General features: G+C 42.4%; 1 protein-coding gene across 7 annotated transcripts; it reads left to right on the top strand.

The window, feature by feature from the left end:
- The first annotated feature begins 74 nt into the window (after positions 1-74).
- Positions 75-25,012, top strand: GEN1 (GEN1 structure-specific endonuclease). 7 transcript variants are annotated; one of them, XM_084826567.1, is made up of 14 exons: positions 75-265; positions 7,097-7,282; positions 8,390-8,576; positions 10,639-10,815; positions 11,860-11,970; positions 15,521-15,594; positions 16,517-16,608; positions 17,750-17,900; positions 18,005-18,041; positions 18,148-18,228; positions 20,162-20,292; positions 21,511-21,572; positions 23,225-23,368; positions 23,623-25,012. In XM_084826567.1, exons 2-14 carry the CDS (start codon positions 7,122-7,124, stop codon positions 25,008-25,010), a joined length of 2,796 nt encoding a protein of 931 aa, XP_084682693.1. In that variant the 5' UTR covers positions 75-265; positions 7,097-7,121; the 3' UTR covers positions 25,011-25,012. The 7 variants fall into 7 exon arrangements, with proteins under 7 accessions (XP_084682693.1, XP_084682697.1, XP_084682695.1 ...); XM_084826571.1 differs by having other exon boundaries at positions 75-279; XM_084826569.1 differs by having other exon boundaries at positions 75-286.
- Positions 25,013-26,065: the final 1,053 nt, after the last annotated feature.

The raw sequence follows: 26,065 nt of genomic DNA, 5'->3' as shown, positions 1-26,065 counted from the left end.
CCTCAAGTCCTGCTGGGAACCAGAAGTGTGGTAATAATAACATCAGTCTCTATCCCCTCGGGGATGATCGCCCCGCCTCCTCGCCTAGCAACGTCTCCAAGCGTCCTGATTTCGCGCACGCGCAGTTAGGCCCGCCGGATTGCGAATCTTGGCGCTTTTTGCGTGGAAGAGAAGGCGCGGCGTTGGTCTATGACGTCGTGGTGCCGCGCACGTTTAAAGGATCGGCGGCGAGACTCGGCGTCCGGATTCGGCTCGCAGCAGTTTGGTTAGAACTCTGTGGTGAATGGTAGTCTTGCTATAATGCGGCCTTACCGAGCTTGGTGGTCTCCAGACGTGTTGGACTACAGCTCCCAGCATCCCCCTGCCAGCGTGCTGCCTGGGGAATGCTGGGGTTGTAGGAGTTTTTTCTGCCCAAGCAGGCATGGGATTGTGCGCTTAAAGACTAACAAAGTCTTTGTGGCATAAAAACTGGCACCTGGTGCATGAAGTGTTCTTCTCAGTTGGCCGGTTGGTGGGTGCAGAGGGAGTGGAGAATTATGAAAGGTGGGATTAGGTAGCAGTAAAATATAAACATCCTGATTTACAGGACAATCCGAAGGCTGCAATCCTTCGGTTTACCAAGTACCTCGGTGCTCTGTAGGTCTGCAATCCTATACATACCTGTGATACACACTGAACTCAAGTGGACTTACTTCTGAGTAGACATGCAAAGAATTGAGAGGTATGTATCCTTACTTGGAAATAAATCCCACTCAATTCAGATGGACTTACTTCTAGGTAAGCATGCATAAGGTTACAGCTATGGAGTCCTATCTGAAGCATGATTACACAAAAGCACATTAAGTTTCCTTGGACTTGCTTTTAAGTAAATCTGCCTCTCATAATATTAGAACTCGGGATCATCCAATGCACCTGCTCGGCGAGAGATTCAGGACACGTGCAAGGAAGTGTTTTGTCATGCAGCACATCACTATGGCCTCTAGCTTAAATGGCTTTAGAGGAGCATGAGACACACTCATGGAGGAAGACAGGCCTGTTGGCTATGTTTGGTGGTGGTGCAGCCTCTCCATACTGGCTGTGCTTGAGAAATGTGTTTATTTAATTGATTTATATCCTGCTTTTCCACCCCAAACTAGCGCTCAAATGGCTAACAGTAAAATCCAATAAAATACCACTTAGCACAACAGTTAATAAAAGGACTAACATGGCAGCACAATCATTCAGGGAAGGATTGGATACAAAAATGGGTCTTTAAGGGGTGCCTAAAACATGCCACAGTTGGCACCTCCTGAATATACATAACAGCAAATAAAAACACAGCTAAAACAATGAATACAAGGAACAAACAGCAGGGTCAGTCTGTTGTCTTGATGTCCTGTGTGTGGGCTTCCTGGAGACTTCAGGATAATAAACTGCGAAAAAAATTCAAAGATAAATAGTAAAATATATCTGAAAGAAAAGAAATGGAGATAATTTGAACGTCCGGCACCCCCATTCAAGTGGCTTGCATTTGTGGGATTACAGCTACCTTATTGTAGCAGATAACTATGCTTTGACAACCTGCCAAATATATTAATGCTGTTTCTATTCACTTTATAGTGTATTATAAAATGTGAGCAAAGAAGAATGTGTGGGTGCAAAATGCTTAAGGGTGCAATCCTGTGCATGTTTAGACAGGAAAAAAAGCCATACAATTTCCAGCATGCCCCAGCCAGCCGTGTCTAAACATGTGTAGGATGTGTAGAATCAAATATATAATGGTGACTAGTGAAAGCAAGCTACTGTTTAGCCAGATTATTTCACCTTTTAGAAATACTTTCGTTAGCAGCAAATTAGTTCAGACTGCTGGAAGATGCGTAAGCACATGCACACTTTCCTGAGAAGCATTTCCCGCAGCATTTGGTGGGGCTTATTCCCAGGAAAATGTGCATAGGATTGCAGTCAAGAAGTTGGTAAATCTCAAATGCTGGTGTGCTTTGACTCTTCTCATGGCCGTTTGGGAGCCTCTTAGAAATGTAAGCTTAGGCTGCACTCCTATGCACACTTACTTGGGAGCAAGTCCCATTGCTTCTGAGCAGACTTGTATAGGATTGCACTGTAAACATGTTGCTGTGGCTACATGTGTAAAGCTAGTTATGTCAGAAGAAACAGGGCAGAATGTATAATAACCTTCCTAAGAGTGCCACTGGAAAGGTTTTTAAAAGAAGACCAAAAAAAGACAACAGCATAGGATTATAATGCCATTTGCAGCATAAGCAGAATTGGGCTGTGAATAGCACAAGGAAGAGAAACTCTGAAGTTGAGAAATTTGTCACTTAAACACGACTACAGTGTTATTCCATGATGTAGCCTTTGATGGTCCCTTTAGCTCCTCAGATAAAAGAAACTTTGCACTTACCCGGAAGCACTATATTTACTAGCGTTTGTGTTTGGTTTTTGATAAGAAGGCGTTAAACACAAATTGAGTTTTGTAATTTCTGAAAATAAATCATTCCCATTAGGAAACTAGGATTTGAAAAGTAAGAAAAAAGGCCATAAATGTAGTCCTTTCATACAATTTCTTTCAAGCTCTAAACGCTGTTAAGAGACGCTTTTCCAAATACAAAGTGTGCTTTCCCCTAACAAAAGCTTGAAGGATTGGGGCCTACTCCTTCAGCATGCTGGCTGGGGAATGCTGGGAGTTGTAGGACTTTTTCTTTCTAAATGGGCATAGGATTGCCCCCTTATTTATTATTTTGTTCATCCTGCTTTTCGTCCATGGTGGATGTGGCGATGTACATGGTTCAACCTTCCCTCCTGGTTTTGTGAGGTAGGTTAGGCTGAGAGAGACAGACATAAACCCAGTGAACTGTGGGAATCTGAGTTCTAGTTTGTCATTCTAACCACTTAAACATCATAAGAGATTACTAACACTGAGAAACACTCATGTACCCAAATGTCCTGGAAAGGAGGATCTACTTCTTTCAGATGTTGTCAGCTAATTGCATCTTGAAGTGAAAAGAATTGAGTGACTTGTTGAAGACCAATGTAATCCATTAAGGATGCAAGTCTATTGAACTTAATGGGGCTTTTGAGTTGACATGTATAGGTTTGCACTCTTAGTCTGCATCCCTTTTCAGAGGGCTTACTTCTGAGTTGAATTTTATGTGTGCTATCTTGTGACAAGGGGCCTCTGAACACAGCAGAACTTGCTTTCAAGTAAAATGCATAGAATTACACTGCAAGGCTTCCAGCTATCTATGCTCAAAATTACTGCCTTGATGCTCACATTTTTGGGGTGACATCTTAAACTGGAATTCTGCTGAATCACCAGAAAGTAGCTTAAGTTGACTTCCTGCTGTATAAAGTTTTATTCTCTGGTATGTGGTTTTATACTGCGTAAAATACTGCGGTTTTAAAAAAGAAATATTTCAGGGATCATATTGTTTGCAAGACAGGGGTGAAACCTGAGCCAGTGCCCTTGAGGTGTGTTGCACTACAGCTCCCATCATCCCCAGCCAACATGGCCATCGGAAATTGCAGTGCATCACATCTGGAGGGCATCAGGTTGGGGAATTATCACACAAAATTGCTGGACTAAATGGACTATTTGCCAAGTGCATTCTCAGGATCATTTAACACAGATTAGTTATGCCTTATTCATTAAGAGATCTGGAACGTTCACACTTGCTTTGGCAATTTAACATAGACTGGGGAATCATGGGAAGGCTTCTTAAGAAAATAAAGAAAAACCATGCAAGGTTGACACCAGCCCACCCTCTGTGGATGCTTTTTTGTAGATATAATGCTGTATCCATAAGAGTCCATTAGATGGCACTGTCCCCATTTTTGGTCAAAAGTATTGATTGTAGGGATGTATGAAAATCACTTACCTGTTCGCGGATTATGTTTATGGTGGGGGGGAGGCGTTCTGTCCCTTCCCCCGGAATCCTGGACGGGGGGGTGGCGCCATTTGCGTTCCCCTTATTTTTGACGTCTTAATCTACATAAATATTTACGTAGACTAAGACGGCCCAAAATAAGGAATGCAAATGGCAACGGCCATAGCCGCCGCCATTTGCAGTTTTTGTTTTTGTTTTTTACACACACGTGATAGGCTACGTAAGTTTTTACGTAGCCTAAAACGTCTGGGTAAAAAAAAAAGATGAGACTTACCCGGGATGAGACTTACCTGGGGCGGATCTTCCGGGCGGTGGCAGCTCCGACGGCGGCTTCGGCTGGTCTTCCGACCAGCTGCCGCCGCCATTTGCGTACGCCTTTTTTTTTTTTTACCCAGACATTTTAAGCTACGTAAAAACTTACGTAGCCTATCACATATGTGTACAAAACAAAACTGCAAATGGCGGCGGCGGCCGGTCGGAAGACCAGGCGAAGCCGCCGCCGCCCAGAAGATCCGCCCCAGGTAAGTCTCATCCCGGGGGGATCTGCGGGGGGCAGGCCGTTCCGCCACAGATTTCAGGGGGCCGAATGCACTGTCATTCGGCTTCCCCGAGATCCGTGGCAGAATTCTCTGCCATCCCTAATTGATTGCGCTGATTTTCCTCCCTCTCTGCTCTTTGGACCAAATTTCAGTTTGGGACAGATGTACAATTGTTCCATGACTGATTCTGTATGACAGACTTTGGCATTATACCTCCATCTTAAAGATAAAACCTTCCCAGTGGCACTCTTGGAAAGGTTGTTGTACATCGGGGTGGGCAACTTGTGGCTTTCCATATGTTTTGGCCTACAACTCCGATCATCCTTCCGAACTGGCTATGCTGGCTCAGGCTGATGGGAGTTGTAGGCCAAAACTTCTGGAGGGCCACACTTTCCCCGCTGCTGTTATACATCTGGCTCTGTTAGGGGTTGAATCTGCCTGGAGGCCCGCAGATTCATAAGAATAATGTATTGCAGTCCAACGTTCTGGAAGGCATCAAGTTGGGAAGGCTGATGTATGTGATCTAAGGAGAAATGGGGCTTTCTGTGTTTTAGATTATATGCAGGAACAAATGGGTATAATGAAAATGGGAGGTAGGACTGGGTAGGGTTGAGGTCAAGCCTTTTCATTGGGGGAATATCCAGAATGGCTCAGATGATGCTTTTGACTTATAGTGTTGTCAGGCAGCATATTGTGCAACCCAAACGTTTGGTGGATAGGAAAGGTTTTAGCTGAAAAACCTTAGGTCTTAATTATATTGCTTGTGGGTCAACAATGCTACAATGCTTGGAGAAACTAGTGGTGGCATGAGTTGGAAGCCCCCAGTTCAAGACTTGGTTCAGCTATGAACTCTTTGGCTTGCTTCCATTTGCCATATGGAGATAATACTGGCTCTACCAGGGTGTTATAAAGATTACAGAGATATGTATATATGTGAAATGCTTTGTACGTTATAAACAGTAACCTATTTTGTACATGGTTTGTCATGTTACTTATTCATTTAGTGGTACTTCAGACTGGGGCTGTGATCCTGTACTCACTTATATGGGACTAAGCCCCACTAAATTCAATGGGACTTGTGTCTGAGTAGACATGTTTAGGTTTGCACAGTGAGTTTCTCTTCTAGATGGTTCCAAACACTCAAGAAGTAACAATTCCTTGAAAGGTGAAGAGCTTGCTAAACCCACCACTCAAACCATGATATGACAAATAACACTTTCAGGCAGACACAGGCTGTTATTTGGGGTTTTTGCATTTGTTTACAAAGTTGTGAGAGCAGAGAGTTTGTTAGGAGTATTTGAATAGCAAGGATTCTTTTTTAGTAGTTGGATGAGACTTTTAACAGCACATCCTATGTGTGCCTACTCAGAAGTAAGCCTTATTGAGTTTAATTTTCTTCTAGCTAAGTGTGCATAAGATTATTGCCTCAGTTGCTTCCAGACCCATCAGCTCTAAGATTCTGTGCTGAAATACAAAACTTTGCTGTTATTGTTGTTTAATTACATTAAATTTTATCTGACTTTTTAAGGTTGTAACGAAGAGGAATAAGTAGTGATGTGGGGCGGAACATTTTCCAGAACTTTATTTTTCTGTGGAAATGTTTCCATTTCATACGTTCATGCATAACAATAGATGCCAGTTGCAAATATAGTATTAGACAAGTTTGGCAGTGTCATTGATGTTTTTCAAGTGATTATCCTAGCAAGTATGTGAAATGGAACTAATAAACAGTGACAGCAAAACTGAAAGTGCCCCAACAACCTTAGTGGAATAGAGTTGAACACTACTGAAATACATGAGTGGTTGTCAGCATCTCACACACATATCTTTGGGTTGTTAAACTTAGTATGTCAACAGTTTTCAGTACCTTCGGGGGTTTTCTTAAATTTAAACAATACAAAGGATGTACATGTTATTGTCTTTGAATTTTTAAAAATATTTCAATACACTTTTCTGCATAATATAACATTTAAATAACTTTAAGGGTGCAATCATTGGTCCCTGGGGGAGCGTCTCAGGGACCATAGGATTTTTCGGAGTCCCCCACCCAAGGCCATAGACTCTGTGTTCCGATCCCTCCCCTTGCCCTCTCGCAGCCGTGGTGGAAAGCACTGTGGGGCTGCTTCCCAAATTGGCCAGTTTTAATTGCATAGTTTATGCTTTAAAATACGGTATGCACCCTGAGATCGGCGTGGGATCGGTGATCTACTTGAATTATAAAAAAAGTAAAAAATACTGCAGGGCAAGAAATCATATTTCAGACTAGTTCAAATATTGAAGGAAAATAGTAGCAAGAGTCTACCATTGATCTTGTCCATTAACGTAAAAGATCTATAAATGGGGATTGTTAAATGAATGCTTAAAAGGCTTGATAGAGCTACCTGTCATTTGTTCCTATCATCAAAGCCACTTCTTGAATTATTCCTCTTGAAGTGAATAGGGATTTTTGTAGTCGTACACTTTGGATTTTACTCTCTGAAAAAAATGAATTTTAGCAATATATTTAACAGTGCAGTCCTATACATATTTACTCTCATGTTTTCAGTGGACTGACTCCTGTGTAAGTATGTTTAGGACTGCAGCCTTAGAATATTTATTCCCTAAAAGTCTTCCTTGTTGTAATTCAAGTTTCATCACCAAAGCCGTCAAACGTATTTATGTTGTTGATCTTTGCAGCCAACGTGCCTGAATATTTGAGACAATGGGAGTAACTAGTCTGTGGCAGATCCTGGAACCTGTAAAACAACACCTCCCTCTCAGCAGTCTTAAAGGAAAGACGCTGGCTGTTGATTTAAGTCTCTGGGTATGTGAAGCACAGACTGTTAAAAAGATGATGGGAGTAGTCACAAAACCTCATCTTAGGTAGGTACAGTGATTGTAACTAGGATACAGATTATTTGTGAGACAGTGTTGCTTAGCTCATGGTGCTTTCCGAAAGGTAAGGCCGCCTTTCCCAACCTGATAGCCTCCAGATGTGGTGGACTACCAATGGCCATACTGGCCAAGAATGCTGGAAGTTGTAGTCCAGCACTTCTGGAGGGCACCAGGCTGAGGAAGACTGAGATAAGGTGTAGCCTAAATATATTTCCAGGTTGTGGAAAAAGCCTACGGTTGGAGTTTATTTCCCCCATTCTTCTGCCTGTAAGAGTTCTTGAGCAAACCCTAAGAGTGCTCTAGGACATGGAGTCCACATCTGCCAACACTGTTCAGAAGAATTCTGGTGGATTTGTGGATCCTGCCACTTTGGATTCTTAGTTTGGGAGAAGGAAGAATGACAAAGTACCTAGGATCACTTTTAAGAATGTTGTGAGAATCACGCACGTGTCATGTCATTCAACAGATATCCTCCTCTGGAACCGTGGGTTGTTTTTAAATTAACAATCACCTTTGACAGGGGTGTGAGAGATGCAAAGAATGGAAAACTTGCTTTGCTTAATTGATTTGGAGAAAACAGTGAACATTTTATGTATGGGAACAAATGAATATATATGAATAAATATATATATTCTTGATAACTGCTATTGGAGATGAGTTATTGTTAATGGTGCAATAATTTTTGTTGTATCGATAAGCCACAATTCCAGAGTTATCAGTGATAGCGAGTCAGAGAGGGAGTATAGTCACCAATGAACTCTCCATCTGGCTCTCAAATGCTAGGATGTGTGCCTGAATACGTCCTTTACCAACCCAAATTTTCTGTGAAATTTCACATTTCCACATGTACTGATTGCTTCATATATCATGGTATGTTGGGTACCACACAGAAAATGGTAGTATAGAGAACTAGACAAGCCAGTGTAGCAATGACTTCATTATCTTATATACATGTTCGACATCTTAGTTTGTAAAAATGTTAAAAAAATGTGTGTGTATCTTAACGTATACTTGGCCAATATTAAATTGACAAATGGTGCCTGACTACCAACCACCCTCTTCCATAAAAGTGGATTCACTCTCCTTTTATTACAGGAATCTTTACTTTCGGGTCTCTTCTTTAACATTAATGGGGATCCATCTGGTGTTTGTCATGGAGGGAGATCCCCCAAAGATGAAAGCAAACACAATGGAGAAGAGAACAGAAGTTCGCTTTGGGCCATCCAAGAAGCCTGGGACTGCAAGAACAGGGAGATCTCGTTTTAAGTCTCTGTTGAAAGAGGCAAGTTTTCAGAGTTGGTTACACTTTGAATGTTGTTGATGTTGACTTCAAACAATGACAGGCATAAATATTGTTTAAAATAATATATTATTATGTTGTATAAAATATTTCTCTGCTGCCTTTCAGGGCAGAAGCCCACCTAAAGCTGCTTACACCATTAAAACACATAAAACCATTACGATATTAAGAGCAATAAAAACATAAACACAATAAAACAGCAATAAAAACCAACAGTAACAGCAATACAAACAGCAATGCAAACCAATGACTTTACCCATTTCTTCCCACATTTTGGTTCATAGATTACATTTTGATTTCCCCGGAAAAAGCAAAGCAGTTGTTACCTCTGAAATAAAAGGAACAAGTTTTGAACATCTATGGCTTCACCTACATGATGATTTAACCCTCTTATACTGATTCAGCAAGAGGTCTTGGATAAAATTTAAGGAGGAATTAGAGTTTTACTTTAGAGATCATCTTTCAGAAGCTATATGATGGGCTAATACATGGCATGCAATTCTGTGTGTGTGTGTGTGTGTGTGTGTGTAGACTTTTAAAACATTATTCTTTTGTAAACCAGTTTGGAATTTGTTTCAAATGAGAAGCAGCACATAAATATTGTTCCTAAATAATAATACATAATTATATAATCTGCTTCAATAATTGTGTTGGCAATGAAGAGGCAGTCCCCCTTCATTATTCAACAGAATCTTGGAAATGGGCGAGGGTGTTCTATGCAGTACAGATTTAAATAATTTCTGTCTTGTACGGGCTCTTTCGTGTATATTGGGTTTTATCCAATGAGTTGTATCCAGTCTTAATCTAACTTGGCCTTCCCCAACCTGGTGCCCTCAAGATGTGTTGTACTGCAATTCCCAGCATTCTCAGCCAGCTTGGCCACTGGTAGTCGAACACATTTGGAAGGCATTAGGTTGGGGAAGGCTGGACTGACTCCATTCCCGTTCATTTCAATAGGTCTACTTTAAGTAGGACTAACATTGGATACAACCCATTGATTTGGACCAGCTCTCGTTTTACCAGTCTTTTGGAGTGCATGTGGGTGATCCACACAGACTAGTCTGAAATATAGTGCCCTTCTGCCTGTGGCATCAAGCATATGTTTTGTGTCTTAGAAGGTTTTCAAACACAAAAGCACTGTCATTGCTTTTCTCTAGTTGCTGCTTCTGTCAGATGAGAGTTGATGACTTTTATTTCCCTTTGCTCATCTTTGCATGGACGTTCAACTTGTTAAGTAACGTATATCGATATTCTACCAATTTCTGTAGCTCTATAAAGATCCACAGATCTTGCTCTGTGATCCAGTGGGGCTTGCAACTGAACAGGATAGGTTTCATGCAAGGCCAGATCAATATCACAACAGGCAATAGCAACAGACATGTACAAGATGGTAGAGAAATAGCGTAGCTTATTCTAGGATCAGGCAGCTGCCTGGCCCAAGTTATAGGGTTCATCCAGCATTGAGAATATGCTTTGTAGGTTTTGAGCATTTTAATTACATATGTCACGTGCAGTTCTTTAGATAGTTCTTAAATTATAAACCAGGGTGCAAAACCTTAGGCCTGGGAGCCAAATCCGGCTCTCCAGGGGTTCCAGTTTGGCTGTCTGGGGTTCCCTCAGAAAGCTGTGCCCCTTTACCTGGCCCCACCCCCTTTCCCTTAACCACTGATCTTTTGCAAGTTTCCTAGCCTTTGTGCCATTTTTCCCCATTCTAAAAGGTTGAAATCCCTCCTCTAAGGCAGGAAGAGCTTCAAGCTACAATACCCTGGCATTATTTTATATTTTGGGCCTCACCTCTTTTGCCTTTGGCTGAAAGGCAGCCCCTGAGAGCTTCTCCACAATGGAAATCGGCCTTCGGGCTGAAAGAGGTTCTGGACCCCTGTTATAGACTACTGCAGAGCAGTGGGCCCCACGGCAATAAAATGTTTGCAGAGCACAACAGAGGCAAATAGCTGCTTTAGTGGTTCCTGGTAATTCGTATGACTGTTTGGGGAAAAGTTGATTCATGCTTCCTGCCTCTTCACTTGGGATTTTTCTTCTTTAGTGCCTTGAAATGTTGGAGTGCTTAGGAGTCCCTTGGGTTCAAGCAGCTGGCGAAGCAGAAGCCATGTGTGCTTACCTGAACGCGAACGGTGATGTGGACGGCTGCATCACCAATGATGGTGATGCCTTCCTTTATGGTGCTCGAACAGTTTACCGGAATTTTACCATGAACATAAAGGTGATTTATGGGGGGATTTGTTTGTATATGCTTCCATTTGTTAAACAAACAAACCATGATACTCTGAACAGCTATCTTGCTGCCATGTCCTCATCAATATTTTGATCTTAATCCCAAGTAAGTCTGTATAGAAGGGGTGCACATTCATTTTGGCCTGAAGGGCTGTTATGATTCTGGCTTAGGGGTTGGGACACACACACGGACACACACACACACACGTGTGTAGCCACACATTGCAGCGATCCTTATACCAGTCTCTCTTTCCTTGCTGCTAGCATCCATGATCCTGATAGCAATCACTTGTTACCCACTCCTGCTAGCAATGAGGGAAGAGTGATCTGTATCAGGATCATTAGGAGAGCAAAATCAGCAGTGCGGTGGTTGGGGCTCCTATGGGGGGCAGGGTGTTATGCACCCTTGGTGTATAGCAGGGGTGGGCAAAAGTTAGATCTCCAGAAGGTTTGGACTTCAACTCTCAGAAGCCCCTGCCAGCAAGTGGTCAGGAATGCTGGGAGTTGAAGTCCAAAACATCTGGAGATCTACTTTCTGTGCACCACTGCTGCATGGGATTGTATCCTCAATGAGTAAAAAATGGGGTGAAGTGACTTCAACCCACTTTTGACCCCTTGAGGTTCCAACCCTCTACACACTCACCTAGGGGTAAGATCTGTTAAACTCACTGGGACTTATTTTGAACAGGCGTGAATAGGATTGCACTGTAAGCCTTGTTGGTATTGTCAGACAGATTGTGAAACAATGGACCCATTCGGACCACCGTTTGGTGTTACTTGAATGAGCCTTGAGAAGTCTCAGGTCCTGCACTTCCTCCACTCGTGCAATTCCTGCATGGTTCTGGGCAAACCACAGTTTGCCAATTCATCCTTTCTCTTAGCAGTTCAAACCGCTTTTGGGGCGTGTGTTTTTAACAAATCTTGTTCATTCAACAAAACTTGATAGTGGCATTTTGAGTTGCTTTTGTCATAAGGTCGAACTAAAGATGATGAAATGCCAGAGGGTATCGCCACCCTACTGTGTTCTTTACAGGATCCACATGTTGACTGCTATTTGATATCTGCTATTGAGGAGAAGCTAGGCTGCGGCAGGGAGTCTCTGATTGGATTAGCAGTTCTCCTTGGTTGTGATTATCTTCCTAAGGTAAGACAATAACAAAAAATAAATGTAAAAGTTCTCACGTCAACTGCTAAACTTATTGTGGGAGCTGCTAATTTTTCTTATACATGAGGTACGTCAGTTTCTAGAACAGCCTGCCCAAACCAGGTGCCCTCCAGATGTTTTGGACTACAATGCCCAGCATACCTGACCATTGGCCATGCTGGCTGGGATATGGGAGTTGACATCCAACAACCTGTGGAACGCACCAGGTTGAAGATTGTTCTAGAGTCATAGTACAAATTACCTTATTACATCCAGTGATTCCTAAGCAATGACCCAGTTCGCACAAACAGCCCAAGTGAGTGTCCTGGTTCCCTCCAGCTTGCCCATTTCCACTTTCAGTTAACCCAGGAATGCCCTGTTTCTGGGTTGTTTTGTGACATGCAAACCCAGAAACTTTGGGTTGTTCAAGGGTTAAACAACCCAGAATAAACCCAATACAGGGCTGGCTCCAGAGTGTCCATTGCACAAATGGAAAAGCTCCTTCAGTTTGTGGAAGGAAATGAGATCCAGCAACAGCCTTCTGCTGGAGGAAGAGAAGATGATTTTTGCTGCTTTGCCCCCTGCATCACCTCCCACAGTGTCTCAGAGGGTCTCCCAACCCTTTGGAGCAGCATTTCAGCAGGCTGCAGGGGAAGGAGGAATCACTAGAAATTGCCTCCCTCACCCTTCAATCGCATGAACAGAGTTCTGCTCATGGGAATTCTGGATCCCACCCACATCCTGGTCACCAGGGATATTTGGTGATGTATATTGTAGAGGACTTAACTGCTGATACAGATAATCAATTGCAGCTAGAGCGCATACCTTTAAGTCCATTAGCACTTGGATCCTGAGCAGATTTACTGTTTTGGGTTCAGTGGCCCTTGTGGTTCAGTATATTTTGCTGACTTTTGTAGGACAAAAATTGCTCAGCTCTCATTTATGAATCAGACCTGCATTGAATGAGGTACACCTCTCCTTGGAGAAAGAAACTGCATCCATACAATAAATTAGGGAAGTGACTGAGCAGACCCAGTCCAATTCATAGGTCACATTGACTGAACTGCAGCCCATTCAATCGTTCTCTAAATGTTTCTGTTCTCCCACATTTTCAGTTGCCATTTCCCTGTGGCAGCTTGCAGCACTAACGACAACAGTCCACTGGTCTGCTCATCAGCACCGCTGCAGTTCTCCTCCTCCCACCCCCCCACAAACAGATGCAAACTACCATTTTTATGAGTGTCAGTCTAATTGGCTAATTTTATTTATACTGTAAAGATCTGAACAAGCCATACCACAGGAAAGCTTTGTTTTGCTTTTGATCTGGCAACTATTGCAATGCAGGGATAGTGCATCCTGCTGCAATATCCTTATGTCTCCTTTGATGTTGGCTTTTTTATTTTTGGTTTATTTAGCTGATGCAGCTGTCTAAATAAATCATCCAGTGTTTTGCTGCCTGCTTTCATTGTCAAAATATCATCCAACCAGCTGCTTGCCCTTCCTTTCTTTTCGGTCAATGTGGTTTTGGTTTTCCAGCCACAGAGTCTTGTTTTACTGCAAGATCCGGAGTGTGCTTAAGCATCCTATTTAACCTGCTTCTGTGGGAAAGGTGAGCTGAGCAGTTCAAAGTTCTTCCAACTGTCCCATCTTGTAGGAAGTGTAACGTCGGAGAGAGCTTCCTTGAACATACTTGATTGTGAGAAGTGGGAGAATATTCTTTGCACAGTCCCCTAATCATCACTTCATTGTACACTGATGGTTTGGTTTGTGGTAATGTATCACTCCAGTCATCAGCGTACTTTTGTGAGTGGATGTTTGCCTTTACACTTTGCTTATTCATTATCTGTGGCACGTTTGACTTTCCATCTCAGGTTGGGTTTTTTTTTAATTACATTTATATCCCACCTTTCTTCCATCATGGAACTCAAGGTTCCCAGGTAGTGTCTCCTCCAAGCACTGACCAGACCCAGACCTGCTTAGCTTCAGCAAGGTGGCTGCCTCATGTTCCTTCAGACTATGCCCTGGGACATACGTCGCATGTTTTTACATCACACAAGGTCAAGGATTCACTGTCTCTCTCTTAGTCTAACCCTACCTTATTTGTTATTTATTTATTTACAGTATTTGTATACCACTCCACATCCAAGGACCCTGGAGTGGTGAACAGTAGTCAGGGCAAAGAATAAAAACACCATGTTAAAAAATTTAAAACCATTTTTTTTTTTTTTACAGAAACAGAGTTTCTTTTGCAGGGTTGTTGTGAGGATAACATGGGAGGATGCCCATGCAAGCCACCCTGAGCTGCCTGGAGAGAGGGCGAGATAAAAATGCCCTAAATCTATAAATAGGATTCAACCATTTTATTTTCAACCCACTTCCTGGTATTATCATTGTCTCTCACAGTCAAATTCTTGTCATGATTATTTTCTTCTTTAGCTTCCTTCACACAGCTTGTTGAGCCTGAGGCAAATGCCGTTCTTTGAGCTAGTCCGTGCTGTGGTTGAGTGCCTTAATGCTCACCACACACTGAGCAGAGACCAGATGGGCTTTTGGCCCTCATTGGGAACTGCAGTATTTAGATGGTTGCAACAGACTGCAAAAAAGCCAGCCCAGACTCAGGTCAGTGTCTGTGGCCGTTGGCAGTAACGCAGCTAGGATGGCTTGCATCAAGGCAGGTAAACCATGGGCTACCTCAATGGGTTTCTGTGAGCCCAAAGGGTGACGAGAATGAGCCCTGCAATTCAAATACATGCCCATTATTATTCATGTATTTATAATACTGCTCTGTGTGTATCAAGATTCCTGAGTGGTGAACAATAAAACGAAAAAGGAATTAAAATACAGAATAAAAATATTTAAAACCAAATAATTATGTTAGTTACTTTGGTTGCTTCTATTTCTTCAGTGCTTTGCAAATCCCAGCTGCCTAGCATTTACTGCTCCATGCTTACAAGGTCAAAGAAGTGACTTCTGATTCTTGGGATAACAGTTCTGATTGTGTCTTCAGTATGTGGTTAACAACCATCTTCTTGCTTGTAATACTTTGACTGTTGGACTACATACCAGTGGTCTCCACCCTTTCAGTACAGTCTGACCATTCTGGTGCCAGGCTTAATTCCACAGCTGCAATCAGCTGAAAATGGCCTCTCTCAATGTTTTTGAAGCGCTGACTCATATTTGAGTATTCTAAAATTTCAGAACTGTGTGTTTTCACACGTATTTGTTACAGTCCAGGTTAAACCAGTGTAGGCTGCCATCCAGCTTGGAAGAAGTGAAAGAATTTTACAGCTCTTGAGGGGTATGCACTCCTTCCAGGCAGGAGGCAGGGCTTCTTTCCATGCATGGTACAGCTAAACTGGTGTTTCTACTTGGGTTGGAGCAAGTGTCAAACCTAACACTTGTATTTTTAACCTGTGCTCAGGCGCTTACGATTTAACAGGTTGTATGAAAGACATTGTGAAAACTGATTCATGGTTCTGTTGCAATGCTTAATGCTATACATTTTATCTAGACTGTATCAATATGTGTTATGTTGTGTTGTCTCTACAAGGGAGTTCCTGGAGTTGGAAAAGAACAGGCTTTAAAGCTGATTAGGACTTTGAGAGGAAAGAGTTTACTCCAAAGGTACATTTGATCTTGTCTCTCACATTCCAACACAATTTTCTGCTTGCATCTTTCTTTGAATGAGTAGGTGTTTTGTGTGATTCAAACCAACCGCTAGAATTTAACCAATCAAAATACAATATATAAAGTCAAACAACATTGAATCATTTGAAAGTTCTTAGTAAGAACTAGGATCTTATGCAACCTTTATTATTTATGTATTTATTTTATTCCACTCTTCAGCCAAAAAGGCTGAAGATACAATCAATAAAAACAAGACAGTCCCTGCTCACAGGCTTATAGTCTAAAAGATCTGTCACAAAAGGAAAAGGGAACAAGGAGGGAAAAGGGAAAAAGCAAACTCCAGCACCAGGTCTTGAAGTTAAATTGTAGTTCTGATAATGACCAGTTGGCATGGAAACAGTTCAGGGAAACGGGTAGCCTCTAATGGAGCTGGTTTTTCAGCAGAGCTGGTGGAATGGCCCAGTTTCCCATCTCCCTCTGCTGCAGCTTGATGGAATCTTTTATTTCACATATATTTCCTTGCTATATGTATATTTTAATATAATTTTGTTTATACACCACTCTCTCATGCCAGAGCTCAGATCATCTTATGGTTTCCAGGTGGATCGCCCAACTTAAAAGAACATATCTGCTTAACTTCAGCAGTAGAAGATTATCATGTGCCTTCAGGCTGTTCTCTGGGCAAATGTTATATATTTTCTCTCTTTTTTTTAGAATCAGGAATTTAGCTTCACCTTTTACTCTTTAAGAGGAAAAGGTGAAGCCAGAGGAAAGACTTCAAGTGCGAGATACAAAGTCCTAATAACTGTAATACATGTTCAAGAACTTCTTTATAAGATAGGCAATATCCAGCACATCCATGACAGAACTTGTGAACAATATTCGTTGTGTGACTAGCTTCATTTGAATGTTGTTTTAGATTTGAGCACTGGAAAGACCACTTCCAGGATGGGGATATCCCAGCCTCAGCAGTTAAAAAGGTGGCTCACTGCGCTGTATGCCGTCATCCAGGTGAGTCAACTTCTGGGTTAAGGAAAGAAATGCAGGGCACCGTAGCCTCCCCTTAAAACTGGGCACAGGGGTATCAAAGGTAGCATAAGAGGAGACTGGCGTGAGCAGCAGCTAGCTATGATAACACAGAAGTGATTAGCCATTTCTTTTCTCTCAAAATAAAAGTATAAGCAGATCCCCAAAGCAACTGTGCACAGTGTAAGTGGCATGAGCTTTGTTATCAGATATTATAATACAGCATTTGGCTACTGTTTGGTAAGTGGTGTGTTGTCATGCAAACTATGGGTTAAATCTGATGTCATGCTAGCGGAAGTCCGCTAGCGCAACAGGACTTTCTCCCTCTCTGCTCCACCCCCACCCCACCCCCTTCCAGCAGCCCTTCACACCACCCAAAAATCTGCTCTGGAGGGTTTCCCTGCCCTTCTGAAGCAGATTTTGAGGGTTCATTGATGGGACAAGGAATTCCCACCCACCCCTTCCAGTTCTGCTGATAGAAGCAGTTCCATTAGCAGAATGACACCATTAGAGTCAACCCAATAGTTTTATGGCTATATCCATAATATGAAACTGCGACCTTATAGTAGCTTGGTTCAGATGGAATGCCAAACCATGGTGTGGCACTACAAGAATGAACCTTCACGGAGGCTTAGGATTGTGCTCTCCCTCCCCCCATCCCTGCACAAGCTGATCAAACAGACCCTGGTTGCGATCCTAGGTTGCAGGCAAGTGCGAGCTATACTTTGCCTGGTTCAAGGAAAGGGGCAAGCTATGGCTTGCCTCAAACCAGGAATGGAGGAAGGGACCATTGTGTGTGAGTGGGGGAGAGAGCAGCACACGCAAACCTGAGGCTCAGCTGCATAATGCCAAGCCCCAGAGATGAGCAAACTTTCTTAGCCGCTTTATTAACATGATTTAGACACTTCAGCAGAGAAATGAAACTTTTTTTGGCTCTGTATTTCAGCTATACATTAATTCTTAAAGTCTTTGGCTTAGATCTTTTCACTCCATGAACTTTTCATTCCATGAACGATGCTCACAGAAGCGCCTTTCATGAAAAGAGCTTACTCAGAACTTTGTGGAACATAACTCCATTTTTAAGAAGCATGTTCAGCCTGTAGTTTTGTTTTCCATCATCTTGTAGGATCGTATAGAGATCATGAATGCATTGGATGTCACCTTTGTGGCAGTGTGGGGTACTGTGAACCCCACGATGCTGAATACTGCTGCCCTTGTGACTGGCACTCCTCTGAGCGAGACCAGCAATCTAACCCAGTAGAGGATAGTATTAGAAAGTAAGTGGACTTCCATACACTCTGAATCACTTGGGGAAAATGTATCGGTTCTACACACTGTTCATGTTTCTAACTTCTTTTAACTGTATGCATTTTATGTGCAGAAAAGCTAAAGCATGTGAAGGCTTTCCATTTCCTGAGGTAACGTAACAAAATTCTTTTTTCTTTTCTTTTTTAATGAATCAGTTTCCTAGAACTTTCTTACCCAAATGCCTTCTCTTTTTTCTTTTTCTCTTTCTCTGCTAAGGTTATCCAAGAGTATCTCATCAGCAAAGACAAACCAATGAAGCTAAATGGATGCCAAAGGCCAAATTTATTGTCCTTTCAGGTACCGGACAAAATAACTGGATTTTTCTGGCTAGAATGTTGGATGTATTAGCATTCAGTCCACTTAGCAACAATGTGTAGTAGTTGCCATTTTATCAGTTAAAAGAATCACGATGTCACTTTAACATTCGAGTCTTTTTAGAAAATAGTTGATAGACAAAAACATTAGTTTATAACTTGCATCTTTTTAATGTGCATTAGTTGTGTCTGTATCTGATCCCTCAGAGTAAGAAGAAACTAAGGCAACTTCAGCGAGTAAAAAATTCAGCCAAAGTTCAGCACTTTGAATTTCCATTGATTTTAGTAGAAGAGAAACACATGCTTAGCAGAAGTCCACCGACATAAATGGACTTAATGGCATGATTGTTTTGGCTTTATCATACTCTTTTATCTCATTATTGAGGCCAAAGTTGAGCCCTGAGACAGTTTGGTACATGAGTCCAGAAAACCCAGCGGTGTTGCCCATGGTGATAAAATTATAGTAATAAACTAAATAATTGACAGTTTGTTGCCTTTTAATGATACTTTCAAATCTGCTGCTTGATGCAGGCTGCTTCACCCTGCCCAGTTGTAGGGCTAGTTGATCACAACCGTTAAGAAAGGTATTTCAGAATTACTTTTCCTTAGCTTTGATATTTTGAAAATGTTTTTCATACATCTGTCCTAAAGGGACAACTTATACTGAGATCTTCACATTCTTCCTTCTGGATAGGTGTGCCCTCTGTTGTATACTGAGGGTCAAAAAAGTCTTGAGACAAAATAAAAAAATAGTAAAAATAAAAAATAGCAACTTTTGTGGCTTAGTATAGGAAGGGATAAAAGTGTCCAGTGGCTATTATATTTCACGAGGTTCTCTGTTCAACACACACAATGGACAGTACTGCTCTAGTTTGTGTTCATGGTTAGTATTGCTATGCCAATATGCTAAGCCCCATATAAACAACCAAATACCATGTTTGCAAGTGGGTTTACTCCCAGGTAAGTGGGTGTAGAACGCCAATGTTAAGCTCCAGTCATATACACGCTTACCTGGGAGTAAGTGTGACTGAATTCAGTGGGGCTTGCTTTTGAGTATCAATGTATAGGACTGCACTGTTAGCCATGTAAACACTTGAAGGTACCTATGGCAGTGCGTGTGTGTAAAATATACAAATATATTCATTATATATTCATTCAAATGAGTGTAGGTCAAGATGAATGAACAAATTATGAGGTAAGAGGGTTGGATTTAAAAGGAGGGGAAATGAGAACCTGAAAGCCAGTGTGGTGCAGTGGTTAAACTGCCAGGCTAAGATGGAGGACAGCTTCAGCTATTAAGCTCACTGAGTGACCTCAGGCCAGTTACTCTCTCTCTCTCAGCCTAATCTAACCCAAAGCGTTGTTGAGAAGATAAAATGGAGGACAGGAGAAATTTGCAAGTCACCCTGAGGTCCTTGGAAGAAGGATGGGATAAATAACAAAAAAAATAGTCATTAATTTAATAATTGTAATTTAAACCACTTATGAGAAAATGTTCCTCTTACAGTGCAATCCTATGCATGTTTACTCAGAAGTCATGCTGAGTTCAGTGGGACTTATTCCCAGGTAAGTATGTACAGGACTGCAGTCTTACTGGATTTCATATTCTTGCTGTTGTCACAAGATGACCACTCCCTCGACTTGCAGTACTATGTGCTTTTACATCCTTCTCACAGGTGGTGTTTTTGGTTAGCTGTTCTGCCATTTTGACCTGACCATTCATGACATTTTAAAGTGAAATGCATTGACCCTCAAAATAGAGTCATTGGTGCTAGTGGCAAGTAAAAGGTTTCATATATGGCCTAATAAAGATTTTCCCCAAAGACTATGATGTTGTTAGAATGGTGCAAATAAAAACAGCATTTAAAATGTGGAAATCACATGGTTAAAACATTTCAATCATGTATTTAAAACAGAGGTTTGCCTTCGAGAAAATGGGCTGGACCAAACATTATGCTTGTGAAAAATTGTGTGCCCTTCTGACATACTATGACATGAACAGAAGGAAGTCTGGACATACCGACCCACGGCAGCTGCAGGCACTACGGTAATCTAATTTATGAAATGGTTGGAATTCACCCTCTGCTTCTCTTCCCCTCTGTTGTTGGAGTAAATAAGTATTCCTAATAACATCATGAAAGTGCAAAAAATTGGAGGTGACGTTTTACAAAAGGAACCATGTACAAAAAGTACTTTTCTGTAGAAGCTGACGAGGCTGCTTGGTTCTTAAACCCATCTCTCTCTCCCTCCCTCCCTCTCTCTCTGGTGTCCTTCTTGCATCAGTTCCAGTGACTCTGCCTGTGGACTTAAGTCCTATGCACAGGATCACAACAACCTTGCATTTAGTTTTGTCAGCCCTCAGAGTGCCTTAGCTGTGCTTGAGAAAAGCATGCCACAAAGCAAAACTGCTTTTGAAACTGACGGGAGTATCAAAAGCAGTTTATAATATGATGTATGGTTCAAAGGTCACACATATCACTGCACTAATACAAGCATGAATTTCTTGGATCCTTACCTATATTTCCAAAGAGTGTTACAGAATCTTGACCTAAGGGTAACTTCTAGCAGTGATCCCAGCAGCAACAGTACACTGAACCAGAAAATGGAAATACCTCAAGGAAGAGGCAGATCCTGTTTGGGGGAGTGAACAGGTGGGTTAGAGTTGCTGGCACTCTTTTGATGTCTGCTCAACCCATATTGATCCTGCTTGGCCATGTGGATAAACACTGGTCAACAACCTGAATGTGTGGATTGTGAGTGACTGGTGCTCCAGTTAAACACACAACACTGTCTGGAAGTACTCCTGCCTATACAACAGATGAGATCACCTATAAATAGCTCTGCAAAAGCAAGTCTAAGTCATAAACACTGGATTGTGCAGGAAATTGTTTCATTACAGCCCCCTACACAGGCATACATGCATGCCAAGCATGTGGGAATTGCTTCTCTGTGACGCTCTCCCACATGGCTCTGGTACATGCGTAAAAACTGCACCCATTTGGCCAGAGCTAGTCATGCAAGAAAGACCCACACGATGGGCTTTTGGTCCGCATGATATTGACGGTGTTCACACACACAACATGCACAGCAGCCATGTAAGAGTACCACAGGGAAACAGCCCCTATGTGGCTGGGTGGGTGTGAGCAGGGACCTTTTGCACCTTCAGTTCTGCATTTCATGGAATTTCTTTTAAACAAACTTGAGTGATTTTGTCTTTCCAGTCTTTATTCTAAATTGTTATGGTTTTCTTATCTTTGTTTCACAGGATAGTGAAGACACGGATTAAAAATGGAATTCCTTGTTTTGAAATTGAGTGGCAAAAGCCAGGTTGGTGCTGTTCACCCTGCATGCTATAGGGTTATCATGCAGTGCAATTTAAAGGGAGACGAGCATGATGTGATAGAGATATGAGAGACACATCACTGGAAATGATAACAATATCTGAATATTAAAAATTAAAAAAATAAAACGGAATGGCTCTGGGTGTCTATTTGGACACAATGAGTAAGCCCTTTGCGCCCCATGAAGCTGCTGTTCTGGCAGTAGACTGACATACATCACGTCCTGGCTTTGCCCCTTTCTGTGTACAGAGGAGCCACAGCTCAGTGGTAGAGCACATGCTTTGCATGCACAGGGTCCCAGGTTCAATCCCTGGCATCTCCAGGTACATCTAGGAAAGACTCCTGTCTGAAACCCTGGAGAGCTGCTGCCAGTCAGTATAGACGTTACAGAACTAGATGGACCAATTGTCTGACTTTGGTATAAAGAAGCTTCATATGTTCATATCCATAACTGGAGAGTGCAACTTTTAAAGTAAGCGTCTCTTCTCCCGCACCACTTCCAAACCAGTGGCACGTGCTCTGTAATTTTCCACAGGGCTAGCATAATCTGTTCTACATTACACCGCAGGTAGATTACCAGTTACAACTATGTGAAGAATTTGAAAAATGATGGCACAGGTGTTCATGGACGCTGTACAACAGGGGTCCCCAGCCTTTTTGGACCTGTGGGCACATTTGGGAACTTGAGAAACTGCTGTGGGTGCCACCACAAAATGGCTCCCATGGGAGATGTGGCTAGTCACATGATGTCTGCCATGGGGGCCTGGCTAGTCAAAAGAGGTCGGGAGGTGGGGAGAGAAATAGTGAGGCGGGAGGGAGGGAGGGAGGGAGGGAGGGGAAAATAGCAAGGCAAAGGGGTAGAAGCAAGAGAAAGAGTAGGTCTTGGAGGGGAGGGGAACAGTGAGGTAAAGAGGTGGGAGGGGTGAAGTAGCTAGGCTTGGGAGTAGAGAGAAATAGCAAGATGAACGAGAAAGGCTAGGGGCTAGGAAGGGAGAGAAAAAAGAAGGCTAGGGATGGGGAAGGGAAATAGCAAGGAAAGGGGTCAGGTGGAGAGAAATAGTGATGCTAGAGACGGGGAGTGGAGAGAGAGAGCAAAGGGGAAAGGTCTGAGGGGGTGGAACCTTGGGTGAGGCTAGGAAGATTGGGTGAAGCCCTGTGCGTGCACCCCTTTCCTTCTCTTCCTGCCTGCTAAACAGGATCAGCAGCAGGTTTAGGGACATGAAGGAGAGCCTGGCACCCTAACATTTTTCAAGTTCTTTACATTAAAAATAAAATTTTGAAGGGGGCAGAGAATGGAGAGCTTTGTGGGTGCCTGCATTGGGGACCCCTCCCAGACAAAGTAGGACAGAGAAAAGCAAAGACTATAAATTACCATGGATTGCTCAAGACTGCATCACCCAAACTTAATACAAACTTGCAAAACAAGTTTTGCATGAATAGCAAATTGCAAACAATAGCAGATTCCAGTTATGAGGCGACAATAAGCTTTCTTTGTGGTATTCATCTTAGCAAGGACTAGGGTATGAAAGACCCCCATCTTCCTTGAAGAGGTAAAATTTACAACAGGATCATCTCGTCCACAGCCCTGCCCTTTTGTATCTGATAGTATGTTCCCATGCCTTTGATTCATTGCTCTAGATCAATATGCTGCAGCAGATGATCTCACAGTGGAACCCTTTTTAATAACAATAGAAGAGTCTGCGTTATTTCAAGCTGCATATCCAGAAGTGGTTGCCCTGTATCAAATGGAAAGACTGGAAATTTGCAAGGGAAAAAAGAAAGGTAAGTTAGAAGCTTCAAGTTTTCTTCTGTTTTATATTACATAGACACTGCTTTTGTTTCATGAAAGTACCAATTATTCTACAGAGATTTATGCTTCTTTGTCAGTAGAATTTTACAATGAAGCCAGGTTTCCACCCACTTCTCCAGTCCTCCTTGACTGCACTTAGCATTGCAAACAAATTGTGTTTTTAAACATCATCACAAAGAATAAAATCTTCTTTTTATGGTGTCCCTGTTTTGTTTTGTTGTTCTAGGAAAGAAGAATAAAAGAAGACGAGAGAGAGAATGCTTAGCTGGGGATGGTGAAGTTGCTGATCTTCTTTCACAGTTGAACTTACAGTCTCCATGTGAAACCTTTCCCAGAAGAGATTCTAAGTCTGAGTTTAAAACTGTTTCTGATTTTCAAATATTTCCCCAAAAGGGCTCAGAGTCTCAGGGTTCCTCTGTAACAGCAGATTGTTCCACTGCGGTCATGCAGAGTCAAATCCCACCGTCTTCCTCGCTTGTAAGTACTTCACAGAGCACAGAGAATGTTTGCAACCCTATTGGTTCTCTGAGCTCACAAGCAGAATTGCCTCAGCAGACTGTGGCCTCTTCTGTGGTTACCGATCTGCAGTTGAGCAGCATTGACTGGGAAGGAACTTCCTTCAGCATTTCTCCAATACTTGTTAATGTTGCTTGTTCAGAATCTGAGTCTGTTGCATATAGACATTCTCCACCGTGCTGTAAAACAGCGCGGTTCATCACACCATGTTCAGATTCTGTACCGTATAATCCATATCTATGCAGCAGTGTGAACTACAGTGTTTCAGACAGTGACCTTCCTAAAGGGCAAAATGATTTCTCTCTAAAAGAAGAAGTCATTCAAAAGCCTTCTGCTTTAGGAGCTTTTTCCAGCACCACAGATGTGTCTCTGTTAAGCGCTTTGCAGATGGTGGAACAAAGACCAGGAACTTCTAGCCCTGCAGGGGCGTTTTCATCTCCTTCAGCTCAGCTAAAAGACAGCACTCGGGAAATTGAAAATGTGTTGTTATCAGAAAAATATCCAAGGGGACTCAGTGTACAAGGTTATAAAGAGATGCTCAGAAGCACTGAAACCCCAGTCTGGGCAGCAAAGAAGCCCACTACCATTTGCTTTGAAATGCTAGAACCGAGCAGCTTGGAAATCAAGCCACTAACGTTGTCTCCCAAGTCAACAAAAGCCCTTGATAACTGTCAGATTAGAAAAAATTGCGCGCCAACGATTCTGAAAATCCCACTTAAGAAGAGTGTGTGCCAAAACAGTTATTCTAGTGAAGACAGTGATGGCGAGATGATGAATGGCAGGAGGAAGCGTTGCAGTATCCCAAAGTGGCAAAGGAAGTGTAGCTTCGTTCAGCAAAAGGAGAAGCACCGTGACAGAAGGAATGATGGCGAATCGGCAGTTGATATCCTGTCAAGGGAGAAAGAACCTGCTCTTGGCACTGATCCATCAGCAGAAGAGCATCCTGTTGTTCACATCCACAATTCTCCAAGAGCCACAGATTGTAAACTTAGTGGATCCTATCCCCATCTACAAGAGAGTGGAAGTGATTCTGACGTGTGTGTTGATAGTCCCCTGCCTCTGTCTGAAAGGCTGAAACTAAGGCTGCAGAGCAGTTGAACACTTCTTTCCATTTTGTTATGCTGGGCATTTCTTAAATTACCTGATGCTGCTGCTCTATAACTTTAATGGGCTCCAGAGATATATGCTGAAATGATGGTTTAAGGAGTCAAGGGGAGCAAAGCCTTGATTAGCGAGAATGTGGTGAGAGATCCTGAATGGGTAGACACTGAAATAAGTGTCTCCAGGTAGCCTTAATGGCTCTATAAGAACTTCCTTTAGCATCGACTACTGACATGCTGTGGATTGTGGTGAAGGTGCATTCATAAGAACGTTTCATTTTAGTGAGAAGCGTACACTTCCGTCACAGTGAAGCCACACTGGCATGAGATTGGGCAATCGATAAAGATTGCCCGATCTCATGCATTATCCATTATCTCAGTCACTGAACATGTAGCAACTTGCTCATGTATTGGGATGGCAGTGGCATTGATATTAGATATTTTCACACTTACAGGTTTCCTTCAGCGCATGCTTTTGTGTTATCTGACTGTTTTAGAGCTTTCTATGGGCCAAGCTGAGAAATACTCTGGGGCAGGAGGGAGCAATGTCAGGAAAGCTGGGGACCATTTTCACCCCCACCATGAGTGCCAGGGGAAAAATGGTGTCTATAGTAGCTACGGAGTGCAAAAAGGCTCAAAATTAGCTTGTTTGCAAGCTAATTTCGGCCCTTTGTGTGCTCCATAGCCACTACAGACACTCCCCCGCCCCCCGGCACCTGTGGTGAGTGGGGGGTGAAAATGCCACCCTGCTCCAGGGCCTTGATCTAAGACTACACAACCAACGGAGTTAAGTGGTAAAATGGACTGTTCGACTTCAGGCTACAAATGGGAGATACTACTTTTGAATTCTGTCCCATGTAAGAAACTGCCTGAAAACAGAAATCTAACACATCAGAGCAATGATTCTAGCCTAGCCCTTTGTCTGCTGTGTAGGTTTGCTACTTTCAGGGAGTTGTTAACCATTCAAAAATGTAATCCTCTACTTGAATTCTGAAGTGGTACAGCCCATTTTATCACCCCATTCTTCTGCATGTATAGGCCAGGTCTAACATT

The sequence above is a fragment of the Heloderma suspectum genome, chromosome 1 (genome assembly GCF_057233095.1).
Source record: "Heloderma suspectum isolate Gila_16-S chromosome 1, 16-S_ref, whole genome shotgun sequence".
Classification (NCBI taxonomy): Eukaryota; Metazoa; Chordata; class Lepidosauria; order Squamata; family Helodermatidae; genus Heloderma; species Heloderma suspectum.
Note: the sequence above shows the minus strand (reverse complement) of the source record. Positions and strands in the feature narration are given on the sequence as shown.